Consider the following 15,283-nt stretch of genomic DNA (forward strand, 5'->3'; position numbering starts at 1 on the left):
GGGGACTGGCTGGGCATCGGTTGGCGGGTGGTGAGCAACTGCATCGTGCACCACTTGCTTTGTATATTCTTTTTTTAAAATTATTATTAGTATTAGTATTTTATTTTATTTCAATTATTAAACTGTTCTTATCTCAACCCACGAGTTTTCTCACTTTTACTCTTCTGGCTCTCTCCCCCATCCCACCGGGGGGGAGGGGAGAGTGAGTGAGCGGCTGTGTGGTGCTCAGATGCTGGCTGGGGTTAAACCACGACACATGTCCAACAGTAAGAAAAAGGGATATTCTCAACCAAAAGTTGAGAAAACTTACCAGTTCCTATGTATCCAACTACAGCTATATGCTACCACAACTCCTGCCTCCTATACATTTGTTTTAAAATGTCACCCGTCTTCTTCAAGACAGAATTTCACAAGTACGGAACACAACATAATTTGTGTTATACTGCAGTATTTTATGCAAAGTTGTAATTTTGCAAGAAATACATACATCAAAAGTTATTTGCAGGCATGTATCAGTGTTTAAGTGGAAATGTGAACATAGTGGAAAGTTACCGTAGGACTGAAGAAGGAAGTCTATCAACACCCATCTATTAAACCTATGCAAATATGCTCTGGCAAAACCGCAGACACCCTGGCAAATCATGTCCCGTAACAGCTCCAAGCTTTCACCGTGCCCCTGCTGCCGGCACGCTTGGAAGCCAAGGGCTGTCACTGTTCCTCTGCCCTGCAGACGAGGGAAGGGGCTTGCACGGCAAATAGCCTCCACCAAAATGCCCTCCCCACCATGTGTGCAGGGTCATCTGATGCAACGTCAGCGAGACAAATATCACACTCTCACGTGGAGACCGCGTCTCCTCCTCTCAGACGTCTAAGTCTGAAGGCACACAGGAATTTATAGAGCAGAACTAGCACTCCCATTCTTTATCGCTGCTTTGGTGTTCAGTGTGGCATTATTTAAACAAGTAATAGGGCTTCCATTATCAAAACATTTTCTATTTCCTTGTTTATTTTAGCAGACCTGATTAATCAGTTGTGGGTTTTTCATTAAAAGTGTCAAATGTGAAAATTATGACTTCTGTATCAGTTTTGGGCTGAAAAGGTTGGGATTATATGTTGTAACATTACATGACGTGTGGTATTATATGATGTGAGAAATAGTTTGAATGTTCCACTGCAAAAAAAAAAAAAAAAAAAGCATCATCTCTCCTTACCTCGCTAATTCTATTAAGTGCTTTAAATGGTACCATTAGCTCCGAAGAGCATTAAGAACAGAAGAATTACCTTTCCTTCCCCACCTTAAAAGCTAGCCCATGCTTCTCCCACCCTTGCTCCTGCTGTTCTTCAGGAAATATTTTCAGTGTGGTTACAACATGTGTGATCTGCCTGTGCGCAGAAGGCCATAAATCCATATTACCAAATGTTTATCTGAGCTTTTGAACATCTTGGAGACCGTGGTATCAGTATCCCACAAACCTCAGGGTATACCAGCGCAGGAGAGGGAGCTAGCCAGATACCATGTCGTTACAAAGAACATTTTGATCTGGGGATGTAATGAGAAGCAGGATTGCAGGAAGGTTTCCTCGGTGGCAGCTCCAGCGCGTAGGTGCAGGTGCACTGCCCAGACGGAGTGCTGAAACAATGCATTTCTGGCACAGTGAGGACTCCAGCTTGGCTCGACACGCGCAGCTTTCACATCCAAACCTTGTTACTAGATCAGCCTGGAATGTCATTCTAAATCCATAGTCTCCAGGCATTAATCAAGAAAGGGGGCCGGCAGGAGGGGGGATAGCCTATTTAAAACTCATAGCAGAGGAAAAACATACCGTCCAAAAATGCCCTATCAGTGAAAGGAATTAAGTCACTTTCCTAGCTTGTGGTCATTTTCAGAGACATAATAAAAATAACCTGTGGGACCCATAGAGTACCTGCAGTTAAGTTGTCATCACATGCAGATGTATGGTATCTTTACTATTGCAGTGCATTACATTATTTCCTTAAATTGGTCTCATACTTCAGTCCCTGGAAAAGCACCAGAAGAATTTACTGGGGCTGCGAGACTCGGATTGCACTGAACAAGCCCCACTGGCCTCACTTGGAAAAGCATGGGAACTCCCTGCCACTCAACCATTAAGCCTGGGATAAAAGGGAAAATGAAAAGCTCTGAGAGTCACGCTGAGCGGCCACCGCGACCCGAACTGCAAGCTCTGAAACCAGGGAGGGCTGCTCCTAAACTGCTGAAACGACACCGTGGCACCCCTGGGCGAGAGCTGTGTCACTGCCACTGTCACACCACAGCCCAGCATCAGAGAGCACGCGATGGGGCTTTGACTGTGAGAGATTCTCGTTTCCATGAAAAACACAGACACAAAGAATTGTTATGAGGCTTCGCAGAGGAATGTCCAATTTTGTGGGCTCTCTGTAAGCACCTGTGGAGTGAGAGGGGAAAAGGAATCGGGGGAATTAAGGAAATTCAGAGACCAAGAAAACTGGGAAAAGATTTAAGACAAAACTAAAGACGAGGAAAACAAAATCATACACTTATTTCATGGTCGAAGAGAAGGGAGGTGTACATTGGATGACAGGAAAAAAAAAACGTCAAAAAGGACACAACACGCTTTTTAACATTCACAATATTTTACATCTGAGACACGGTACTCCTACTTGGCATACCCCCTGTTGGCATTAAGCAAGCTGCCCTGTCTTGAAGTAGATGAGGCTGAAACGCAGCCCTCAGGCTTTCTCCTGAAGGCTTACTGACTCACAAACCAGACTTCCATCTGCTCTCCATAAGCGTGGGCGCCTTCAGGATATTTTGAAAATAAAATCACTATTGTGAATCACATAAAGATTTTCACAAACATAAATACGAACTCTGTAGTGCAAACAAACAAAAGATTCTCCCCCCATCCTCCCCCCCCTTTTTTTTTAAGTAATCAAGAGAAGCAAGGAGAAATATATTCTTTATCCACGCAGATCTCTGCTAGAGGCTAGCAGTTTGGTTTCTTTACCTTCCTAATACCCCTCAAGAGATGCAATTTAAAGCTTCTAAGAACTGCGATACGGTGGCATGAAGAAGTAATACAGTCAGTGTACATTGCTTATAAAGCACGTGTTCCTTTTCAAGAATACTTGTAGAAGCAAACTGAAAATGACTGCAATTACACTAACTTGGTTTTGATGAAGTATCTTTGACATGCCCATTGCAGCCAGAAAGAAGATCCTGTAAGACGCTGTTGATTTTTATGTAAATACTTACTTTTCACTGATGAGATCTAAGGAAGAGCAGTGAAATGATTAAAAGCGTAAGACATTCCCGTACAAAGAAAGATGAACTGGCATCACGCAGGAGAAAAGACAAATACGTGGCATCACAGTAATCCAAAAATAAGGGAAAACACAGTGATACTGAAAAAGAACTTTTAACTGGAAATACTTTTTTGTACACGGTCAAATTACTTGCAGACCTCTGCTGCAGCACAGGAGATAAGTAGATTCAGTTTGGGGTGCCGAGGAATTTTTCAACCAAATGTTTATTTCAAGAAGCTGATTGCTCAGACCTCACCAAGGATGTGGGAAATCCAGTTGCATATCCATCCTTCGTTGAATCTCTAATTATTGACATAGCTCAAACAGGAGAGCTTGAAAAACGCAGCCACAAAAGCCAGTAATCGCTGCGTTATCCTGAGCTCATTAGGGGTTGCTCTTTGTCTCGCCCTGCTCCTTTCCCCCTCTCTTCCCCTCCCTGAACATTTTAAAGATACTAGGTCTTTTCCAGGTAAGAGTTTTGGAAGTTTTGGGGAAAGTTTTTCCAAGGAGTTAAAACAGATCCCTCAACAGATCCCTCCCTCGGTATTAATTCTGGTTCCTGGAAGTTAACCATCAAGAACCAACCTCTGATCTCTTAGGCCAGGCACAGGCATGGGCTATCTATCACAGAGGCTGGGGCTTTACCCTGCTAAGTCTTAGAGAGAAATTCTGTTTATGGCAAGACGTAGTGATTCTCCAGTTAAACTTTAAGATTGTCTGCCACAAATGCACAGCTTTACCTACAGCAGCTGGCAACCAAAGCAATACCATTACTGATCAACACAGTGCAGGAGAATTTTGCCATCATTTTCACTAGGATATAGCTGGCAACTGAAGAAAGTACTAGTTATTCCATACAACCATCCGTTACAAAATCTGGACATACCGACTTCAGCCACAGCTATTTCCTGGTCTAACTAGAAGGCACAAGTGGTTTCTCAGACACCCACGTGTGGCAGAAATCACACGCTGCCTCAGGATCACCACACGGTGCTCTGGCTGACGTTTATATGTCCGGACAACAAATCAAAAGCACAGAGTTTCGAAAAAAGTACTCGTAAAACTACGGGACGCTGCAGCTTCATTATAAACATCCCTTTGATGTCCATTACTAATGAGCAATACCCAGATCAGCCGCCACAATGCAAACTAAAGCTCCTCTTGCAGAGTCAGAGCAGATGTGTTCAGGTTAGAGCGTGCTGGCCAGGCCTGCTGCCCTAGATGGGTGACACGCTGCGCTTGGCTCTGTGCTGCCTCAACTCCTCTCCCTCCACACTTCACACACTTATTCTTTCTAACATAAATTTTAAATAAACAATGCAACTAATCATGGTGCACCGCATTTTAACTTACACGCTTCTTAACATTTTATGTGCAAACACATTCAGTAATTAAAGCCCCAGTCTAGGGTCCTTATTCAGGTTTTTGCTTGGAAACACATGTAAATACATGCTTTAAGTGTTTCTCTAAATACGGAAGCAGCTAAGTGAATGCCTAATTAGGTCCCTTGTTTGGGATCTCACCCATTCACTGTTATTGTTTCTAATATTATTAATTACACTGCAGTCATGCCAGGAAGCCCATTCCGGTGGGCACCTTAAAGGGGCCTTTAAAAATGCAGCTTGAGAGGGTTAGGCACATTCTCCATGCGTGAGATGTGGCTGGGTTTGCAGCACGTTGACTGGCAGATCTTATGCAAACAATGAGACGATTTACAAGAGCTTGATAAAAACCAGCACGACGGCACCAGCACATATCTATTGTCAGCATTGCAAAGATTAATTCAGTATCATTTCTGTTCCACATTAAGAGAGAACTGAGGCTGGTGGGAAGATACGCGGCTATCTGGTGAGGCAAGCTATATAGAATTTGATCTTGCGGCCTGCAGAGCTCCCTTGGAATGAGTGAACGCACAGGGAAGTACTGCAAAATGGTTCCCTTTATTTTCAGGGAATCGGCAAGAGGAGAAAGAGCAATCGTGTTTAGGCCCGATTGCCTTACGCATCTGTCTGTGCATCGTAACGCTGTCTTCACACGTAAATGGCCGTGAATAATTTCTGATTCTCAAATTGCACACAGAAGCTTCAACCCAAATCACATTCCAGACAAACGCTTGGCCAATTTCTATTTTCTGAGAGGTTTTTCCTACTGTTGTGTTCTTTGCGGTGACAGTACGACTGCACTAACAAGGAGGGCAAGATAGCCTTTCCCCTATGTTACAATTTTTTCTCTCCTAAGATTTTAATGATTTGTAATGTCCATTTCCCTATTTCAAATGTATACGGTTAGCTTGTTCAAAGCTGTAAAAAGCCAATCTTTCCTCTTAAGAGACTCTATCTTTCTTACAAGATTGAAGTTTGAATTGAAAAAAAGAGAGAAACTAAAAGTGAAAAGTAGTATTTGCTGTATTTAAATACAAGCCACGTGTGGAAGCATACGTCTCCAAATTAAACATTTACTGAGTTGGCAGCAATGGAATTTTCTCCTCACACATGCAAACGTCAAGTCTGAACGTACTCTCCTTTCTACCTATGCATCTATCTGCCACTTGCTCTCCGTTGCCTTGCATGCCTAAGCAGCGGTTAAGAATTATCCCCTGGACTTCTGCACTGCCACTCCTCCTGTTGGCACAATGGCATCACTTGATCTCCAAAAGATTTGAAGACTATGACGAAAAACCCTGGATGCCGAACGAGTGAGACAGCAACGTGCGTAAGTAGGAACCTAACGGGTGACTGACTAAGCCGTAAATACTACTGAAAGCAACAATAGTGTAGGTACTGAAAAGCTTCAAAAATCAGGCCACGCTACTTGTGAGTTAGGACACTAACTCTCATATATGATGAATACCATTATACAAGGAAAGGACTCTGGAGTTACAGATAAACATTGAGAAGAACATTTTTTTCCCCCCATATGGCTGGAGAAGGGCTCCAGCTGACATGCCTAGAGCGACACCAGTCTTCACTGGCTTCGTTCTCATCCGGGCTCCCTAGTTTCACACCCTTTGCCACCCATTTCCCCAAAGTCACAACAGCAACTGGCTTGGTATTATTGGGATATTGTTCAACAAACACAGAACACAGTTGTAACCAAAGACCCAGATGGTTTTGTAAACATTAAGTATGATGACAAACAACTGAAAAAAACCATATCTACTTTTTGTGAACTATAAAACAAAGTATTGCCCTCGTCAAACGGTTTGAAACCAGTATCTCTTTTCTAAGAGATCCAATGAAATTTACTCTATCAGTCATGGCAAAGTCCTTACGAAACTGGAATGTTGAAGAGAGGTATTTTTTTCTCAACCCCGAATTCTTTCACACTGTAATATTACTAGCAGTATGGTAATCTCTGCAAATTAGGGGGTGGAGTCTGCTGATCCTCTCCAAGATTGGAGATTGCACATTTTGGAAACTCCAGATGTTTTCACCTTTTTCCAGAAATGAAGTTTGGACTTAACTGGTGGTCTATATCCATAGCATCCGATTGTTAGAGACACTAATGAGCTTCTGATTTGCAGGCATTCAACGCTACTGAGAAGCTGACTTCTCTTGCATCAGCTGGGGTAGCTGAAGAGCGACACACCAAACGGACAACAAATGGGGTCCGCAGATACACGCCAAGAGTGAGTTACCAAAGGGTTCCCTTTCAGAGCCAACTGAAGTAAACAAACCATCAGGGCAACTGGAGAAATGGCTAACTGGGGATCTGTCAACACAAGGACAACCTCCTGTTATATTTGCAGAAAAATCCCTTCCTGATCAACAAAACAGAAAACACCGAAACAAATGCAGCCTGTTTTCCTCTAACTCCCATTCAACATCCTGCTCTCTGAAAGCTGGAAGGAGATCCACAGTAACAGGTGCCATCACGTACAGGCTCATGCTGCCTGTTGTAGGTGATCTGCTCCTACCTCTAGCTGCTGTAATCAATTAATTTACAGGCAGCCACAGAGCATGCCCTGGCTGGGGAGAAACGATTTCCAGAGGCTTTGGGCTGGATTCTGGGATTACCACAACCCATGCAGGTGGGTGGCTGCTGCCTCGCTGCTCCCAGGGCGCAGCTGGGGCACAGCTGGAGTTCAGTTCGGCTCCTGCCGCCTGCTCCTCGAGGGAGGAGAAGTTCTCTGCACATCTTCTGCCTGGCACGGTGGGACTGCCCATGCCTCCAAGCGTGAAAATGTGACTTCTTCCCTCTCAGCTCTCGCCTGGGTAAGCGGGGTAGGAGCAGTGCTCTTCTGTAAATTGCTCTCAAATCTGCAGAGTACGGCGTACAGCAGGAAAGGGAGAAGTTGCCTCACGCCCCACACTTGGGAACGTATTGCTGGCCGTGATTTGGCCTACAGGTCTTTACAGATTAACAGATGGTATCTTAGAATATACCTGACAATAAAATGGGAGGGAATTCCAACCCCAGGTTAATGAATGACTGCCAAATGCTGCACCCACTTGCAGCCAAAACAGACCACAGCTGAACTACAAGAGGAGAAGGACAGAAGCTGATGGGATGGTTCTTGCCAATAACAAAGAACAACACGCCGTGTCTGAAAGCACCCGTGTGTCATGATGCACTTCTATCACAAACGAGGTGCATCACCACAAAGCCCTGAATGCCGGACCTCCCATGCTCAGACTGATGCGTGCCAGGGCCAAAACCAAATGAGTTTCACTGCTGATGAGATAAGTAAGTGATTTCAGACCATTAGTTCAGGGGAAAAACTAGGACCTGTGTTCTACAGTAAATGGCTCCTTACCTGGCTCTGTTTCAGAAAAGAATGTGCACACTAGCAAGAAGAAATGAAAACACTGCAGCCACAGGCCAAGTGTGAGGATAAAACACTACAGCGTACAGTATCAAAGATACCACATCTAGCATGCCGCCACAGAAAACTAATGAAAAATCACGGCAGGATTTCACACAAAATTGAAATAGTACAATTCTACTGCAAGATGGTCACGTCATCCTCATTCACTAGGACAGATGCTCAAAATACGACTGATCAGACAGAAGGGAGCCCAAACTTCGTCTTTTGCTGGGCTTCTTCATTCAGAGAACTTTTTGCTATTGTTCCATAGCGTGAACATTCTCCATTTTCTTTGAACAAATTGTATTACACTTGTTTCTCATCAGATTACATAAATTAGCTGAGAGTGAATGGATTCAATTACAGTCCAGATTCCAGACCTCTTAAGAACTTACTGCCTAACACATTCCTTTCATTTAATAAACTGGAACCAAATGAGGATCATATCATATAAATAATACTCCCTTGATAGGGCAATGCAATAAAATGGCAAAAATACTCAGAGGAACCACGTAGATCAAACACAAGAGCCTCTGATATTACCCACCAGATTTAAAGTATGAACATCACATAAACTTAACCGTACAGTATTTTTACTTTGTATTGTGAACAAGAATCTGATTCAGAGGGCACTTAAGACCAAGTTTAATATCTTCTGACAGCCTCAGACAGCTAAGGAAAAAATGTGTTGCAGCAAAGTACGGATTTCCATATTTAAAAGATAATTTGACAGCTCTGCACAACATACTAACCTCTCCTGCAAAAAGCAAGATTTACAATCTTCCAAGGGACTAAAAGTAAATATGACCAAGAGTAAGGGCTTCATAAAGCTCTGAGTGAGGCAGTTTCCCAAACTGACTTGTTCTTTAAGAAGGCAGCATTTTGGAACAACTTCAACTGATACGGCAACTTTTAGGAAGAACCACTTCTGACAGAAATATTCACCCAGTCTTTCAGCCTGAGAAGTAGATATGCCATCTACAGTCGGACATTTTCATACCTGCCTAAACGCGTAAGTATCCAGGGAAGAAAAATGTGATGATAAGACTTAGATTTGGAGCTCGACAAGAGATTCAAAGCTGAAGGCACAAAATTATACACACAGTCAAATTATCACCATTCGCAAGCAGCATTCTTGACACTTTTGACGCGTTCTTGACACACAGGGGGTTGGACTAGATGACCTTTAGAGGTCCTTTCCAACCCAAACTATTCTATGATTGTATTTTGAAGAAGCTGGGTAGAAAACTAAGAGGCAGAGGAACAACACTGCCAAGGTGAGGGATGACCATTAAATGTACAATTACCTGTAAGAAAATTCTGTTTAGATTACTGAATAATGGCCGAAGACAGTTTTGATGACAGCCTATGTAATTACAACTTGTCTAATCCTAAAACTGTATTTAACCCGTCATGCAACTACAAATACAGGATCTAGCAGGTGAAGTTCAAATTTAAGACTCCAACCAAGAAACAGGATGTTTTTGTCTACTCAATAAAAAGGTTTTCAGGGGACATGGTAAGTTCTCTGCCAACGAGAATCTTGAAATCAGTACCGTACTAGCCAAGTCTTTCTTCCTGGGCTTCTTCATACCTGTCCTCCATCTGTCCAATAACATTCTCAATGTTAACCATAAGAGCCATGGTGGGAATGAAGCGTGCTGCTCTGAAGACACCTAACTGATGCAAAATGGGGCACTTGGCAACTCCAGTGAACCATGGGATACATAAATGTGGTTAGAGATTTTCTGTGACGTGATGGGGCTTTCTTGAAAAGCCAATTTGTACGTGTGATGCATCAAGAACCACATCATTTAACCATAAAGTGAAGGGTTTTTCTTTAGCCAGTGTACAACGTAGCAAGACTTCAGTATATATAGGTATAGTTATATATATTTATTTATCTGTATATGAATCTCATTAACTACAGTGCATACATTAATACACATATATATAAAAATAAATAAAACAAACTACCCTTCCTGGCACTGCGTATGCTTTATCTGAACTTCCCTTTATGTTCAGCTGGAAAGTTCAAATGCAGTTTTAAATGGGTTATACATGGAGTTTTATAACTAGAATATAAGTAATGCTCTATTCCCCCCCCCCTATTTTTTTTAACAAAGAGATAAAATGAAATATCACCTGAAGCTATATTCTATCACTAGAAGGAATGAACATACTGAGCTGTCCATTAAGTTTGCAGTGTACCCTAGTTTTGACACAAGGGAAGGAAACAGAGGTTGAAGCATACATTAAGTGAGACTTTTTCAACTCAGAATAACCAGGACTAAGCACAGCTACTGGATACAACAGTGACATTTCTTATTGGATATGACAACAATGATTTAAAAGGCTTATTTATGAGTCACTAATAAAATCCTATTATGTAGAAAGGACGTAATATGCAAAGCAGACACAACGTTATGTTCACTCCTGTTCTTAATTCAGTCATAAACAGCAACTATCTGTTCATCCCTGTCATTTAAAAGCATAAAATCAGGATTTTTGCTTCCCATCTCAGGTAGCGCTGATTTTGGTATCTCTGCCTCATTACTGACATCTGCTGTCCCGTGAACGAATAACACAAAATCATCACCAGCCCGCTTGTCCCCTCCAACACTCATTCCTGCTTTCTCGCTCTGTAACACATATCAGAATTTGACTGAACAGTATTTGCACTTATTTGTGTTACAGAAAACCACTCTCAGAAATTGAGAAAATGCATTAACTCCTTTGTACCAGACACCTTTTTACCAGGAGACAGTAACTGCGCGTGACATTGCAGCTAGCTGTTGACAGTTCTTACCTTCTAACACGTGGGAAGAGGAGACTCCCGTAACGATTCACAAGACCAGCCCACTGAAATTTTTACCATCTCTTCCCCCGTGTCAGCAGCACCTGCCTGCCATATCATACACTGCTTCAGCGCTAAGCATGGTCCCAGGCCTCAGTCAGACTGCAAGCTTTGCTGCACTAAGCCTCTTCAACTTGGCCTTCACCGACAGAAGTGCACAAACATCTCTCATACGTGTATCTCTGGGCACTCAGGCACAGGATGTATTTTAAGGAAAACACATTCTTCAGTGAAAAAGCTCATTGATGATGTTTCTCATGAGTCACAGGTAACGCCATCTTATTTGCCACAAGATGACCTCTGCAGGCAGCCCACTTTCAAAGCAAAGCATCCTCCCATGGACTGTGGAGAGCGGGCAAAGCTAGAGATGTTCTGGCAATTGCTGACTGCAGCTATGTGACCTGTGGCGTCTCCAGAAGCGTGCTCTTACTGATGAAAGCATGTCGCTATTTACAGACTCCCCATGGTAATGACAGAAGCAGAGACAGGCGATGGTTGTAACGTCCTGGTTAAGTTTTATGCTCTGGACGAACTAAACCTGACAGGGACCCTTCTTAAAGCCATTCTCCACAACTAATTCTGATCCATGGTGTTTGCCTTTCATCGAAAAACACTTTCATAAGCTATCTTCCTACTCAAAAACATTTAAATCTTTCTCTAATATTGCCTAAATGCAAATAAACAAAAACAAAGTCAAGATAAATACCTCAGATCAGTGTTCCGAGGGAAAAGTCTTTTCTTCCCACTGAAATATACTTCAAAATTGTCTGTTGTCAGTCTGTGTGCATAGTCGATGTATGCAGACACTTCCTGGTGACGAGAATTTCGGTCACGAATGAAGATTATGGACTGGAAAACACAAAGGCGGCCACAAATGAAGAATAGAAACATATGTACGTGCACAGATTTCCATATAAAAACTATTTAGAGAGTATATAAACATTTTCAACTTCACCTGGGCCAGGCTTCTCTTAGGAGTTAAGACACTTAAATTATGGCATATTCTCAACGCAAGCTTGGCAGCATTGCAGTAAAAATAAATATAAATGCAGTGTCACGCAACATGCCCTCATGTATTCCCCATGTCTCCTGCTGCCACTTCAGAAGGGTTTTCCCACAGGTCCTGGGCCGCATCTGCCAGCCCCATGCACGCAATCCTAAAGCAGCCTAATGCAGTTGGACACCCATTTTTAAGCAAGGGTGGTTTTGTTTGGCCATTCTACAATGCTACTGTCCATGCACTAATTACTGGACCAAAGTAGGAAGGGTGAGAATGTTATTTTAGTTGGGATGCACCTCTACAGCCAAAGCAAAACTTACTCAACTTAATATTCACAGCAGACTTCTAGCTTTTCAGAAAGATGATGGACTGGAAACTGGTTACCATATGCCTCCATATTCTGTGCTATGACCAGAGAACAGAGAAGACTTTGCCAGCCCTCTCTCTTGCAAGACAATCCCTGTACTGTTTCATTCCTAACAGGTAATGAGTTCCAGAGCAAAAATCTGATAATTTAAATACAAGCCAACAAGCAGCAAAACAAAATCTGTGCCTAGAAATAAAGCTGACTATAGCAGGGTGGCTACAAGTAGGAGAACAAATTCCCCATTTAGCTGTTGCACCTCCACGTGTCAGAACTGAATTGAAGGTGGCGTCGAGGCACCTGGAGGACAGCGACACATTCAGCAGCGGTTCTGGCTGCAAGAGATTACTTTCTGCCTTAGGGTTGTAACACTTGGAAGAACATCTCTGCTGCTGGCGAGATGCACGTCACGGACAAAGGCGCTGATGGGATGGCTTTCTATACCACTCGTTGCTGGGAAACCCTCTTCCCGTTTACTTTCTACTCCTTCTCTGTTCCTTTACCTTTTATTTCTTTGTTTCCAACTGAACAGAGAATAGGTCGGTAGAAGGCAATTCTTTTTCACACACTACCACAACACAAAAAGCAAAAAGAACGGGTAGGAAGAGTGTGGACTTGCAAGACAGAAGAGTTCTTTCATCCTGGGATCCACATAAGAAAAACTAAACGCTGAGCGTAGAGGTTATTAGGTAGGTGAGGTATAACACTATTTGTTAGCTGTACACGTTTGTTTTTACTCAGCTGAAATCAAGGGATATATCTTTTTTGAATGTGGGGGAAATGGAAACAACACCACATGGAACTCTTTCAAAAAACATTTTTTATTTTAACAGCAGCAGATTTCTAGAGTGTAATGGTTTACCTGGCAAGCCTTTTTTATACTTGAGACACGTTTCCTTTTCCAATTTCACATTTAATTCCATCAAAACATGTGTTGCTCATTTTGCAATTTCATACCATCAACGTTGTTGATAGGAAGAGCCAGAAGAATCTCCTGCAATACATCTGACCATCTTGAAATACGTCTCCTCCCTATCCCCAGCAGCCCCTGTTTTGAACAGCTGATTTATGCGTCTGGAGAGCCAGGTAAGGGCAGATATGAGGCAATGAGAAAAGTAAGGCTGTCTCCAGCACACGGCAAGGCAACTGTACACCGCACCCACGCTTAGATACAAGACTAGGTGTACGTCATGCATCTGAAAAAGGGATTCATCCTCCTTCAGAAAAGCTAGTTTTAAATGAATGCCTCGACTTGCGCAGTATGATCCGATCATTTAAAAAAGCTGGCAGATGTTACAGTATTATTTGCAATGGTAAACAGAGGGCTATCTTTCAAGGCTCTTCTGCTTATAAAATTAACCTCCTAAAATAATGTTCGCATATTATCAGCTATACATCAACATGGAACTACAGGCAAGCATAGAGACTACCATCAGAAATGCTCTAAGAGAGCAACCAGAATATCTAAACAAAAATGTTCTGTGTTAAAGGTACACTTTTGAGGCCCCCTCCTCAAAACTAAAGGCCTTTGACCCTTCTCATCTGTCAACATTGTTTCTCTTCTTTCCTCATCCGTGATTCATTTCTAACCACCTATAAGCATTCATTCATTAAACTATGAATCAGCTTAAATTTTCTTAAGTTATTCTAAACTTTTTAATTGTGTCACACCTTTTTGCCCCTGAGAAGACTTGTACAAATTTGCACCCTTTCCTCCCAAAACGATAAAGCTCCTGACTGAAGAGTAACTGAAAGACAGAATAAAAATACCATAAACCCCACGAACAGGAAAATGTTCTCCTACACATCTCTTCATTACTCTTCTGATTCATCTCTAACACAACAAACCCTATTAAGCACAGAGTTTGTGCTTTACAACCATCTGTGAGTTTTCAGGAACTTACTACGTGGTGAAAGGTGAAAAAGCTTTAATTTAAGAAGGTGTTTGAAAGGTATTGTTACATATAGCTTTTGGACCTAACAACTGAACCTATTTACAACTGGGGTAAATTGGCTTATAATTACTACAATTTGGACCAAATTAGAATAGAACAGAACAGTTCATTTGGAAGGGACCTAAAACGGTCATCTAGCAACAGGGAGTTCCTTTTGCCTCTTCTCTGGTCGGACGCTAGAGAAGGGAGATGCAGTATTTATAGGGGATAAATATAAATCTCTCCATATATTTACATTTATTTATTTATTTATTATATAGTTATATAAATATAAATCTCTCCATGGGGAAGAGGCTGAGGCGGTGGGTAAAGTTCAAGATCAGGAAACTGTCATGTGGAACAGAACAGGATCCTACATTTCCCTGTTTATCTTTCTCGCTACCATCTCCAGCGATACGTTTTTACAGCAGACAAATATTGTGGGATGCTAATGCTCTGATTATTCCGAAACCATTTGCATCTACTACTTCCTATAGACAAAAGCAGAACATTTATAAGGAGCTGCACATGGCTATGCTAAATATGGGGGCACTTTCTTCAGGAGCATACGTATATGATCCTTGGAAAAGACTAATACCAACCTTTCATACTTCAAACCAGATTAAATAAAGGCAACAAACCACTGTGAACAACCAATTTATCCAGACGTTTATTGATCTTCTTAACTACATAGAATATTTGTACAATTCTATTACCATCACCGTTTGCCTTGTAATGCGCAGCCCTACCAGAGCATTCCAGTAAGTGTGTTTCTCCCACCTAGCCATCATCAAAATCAACTAAAAATTTGCACTGACTTCCCCCAGCCCAAAATCAGGTCCTATGCTATCAGTTAGAAACAGTGGAAGTAGGCCAGTTAGATGGGGACAAACATGGAAAGAAAATCAACTTCTGAGTACTTCCAGCACAGGTAGAAACTTGAAGCACTAAGGCGTTTGATTTTGAATTCAAAGCCTGTATTCCCCCCCCCCCCCCAAAACAATAAGGTTTCTAT

The 15,283-nt window shown here is 42.2% G+C and overlaps 1 protein-coding gene across 1 annotated transcript in view; it reads right to left on the bottom strand.

Moving 5' to 3' along the window:
• Positions 1-15,283, bottom strand: part of CUNH4orf22 (chromosome unknown C4orf22 homolog) — a 151,554-nt gene that overhangs the window by 18,211 nt on the left and 118,060 nt on the right. Inside the window, exon 3 of the mRNA XM_019472078.1 lies at positions 11,677-11,819. Coding sequence (XP_019327623.1) covers positions 11,677-11,819 — 143 coding nt within the window. The remainder of the gene's footprint in view (positions 1-11,676; positions 11,820-15,283) is intronic.

This window comes from Aptenodytes forsteri, unplaced genomic scaffold (genome assembly GCF_000699145.1).
Source record: "Aptenodytes forsteri isolate BGI_AS27 unplaced genomic scaffold, ASM69914v1 Scaffold467, whole genome shotgun sequence".
Taxonomy (NCBI): Eukaryota; Metazoa; Chordata; class Aves; order Sphenisciformes; family Spheniscidae; genus Aptenodytes; species Aptenodytes forsteri.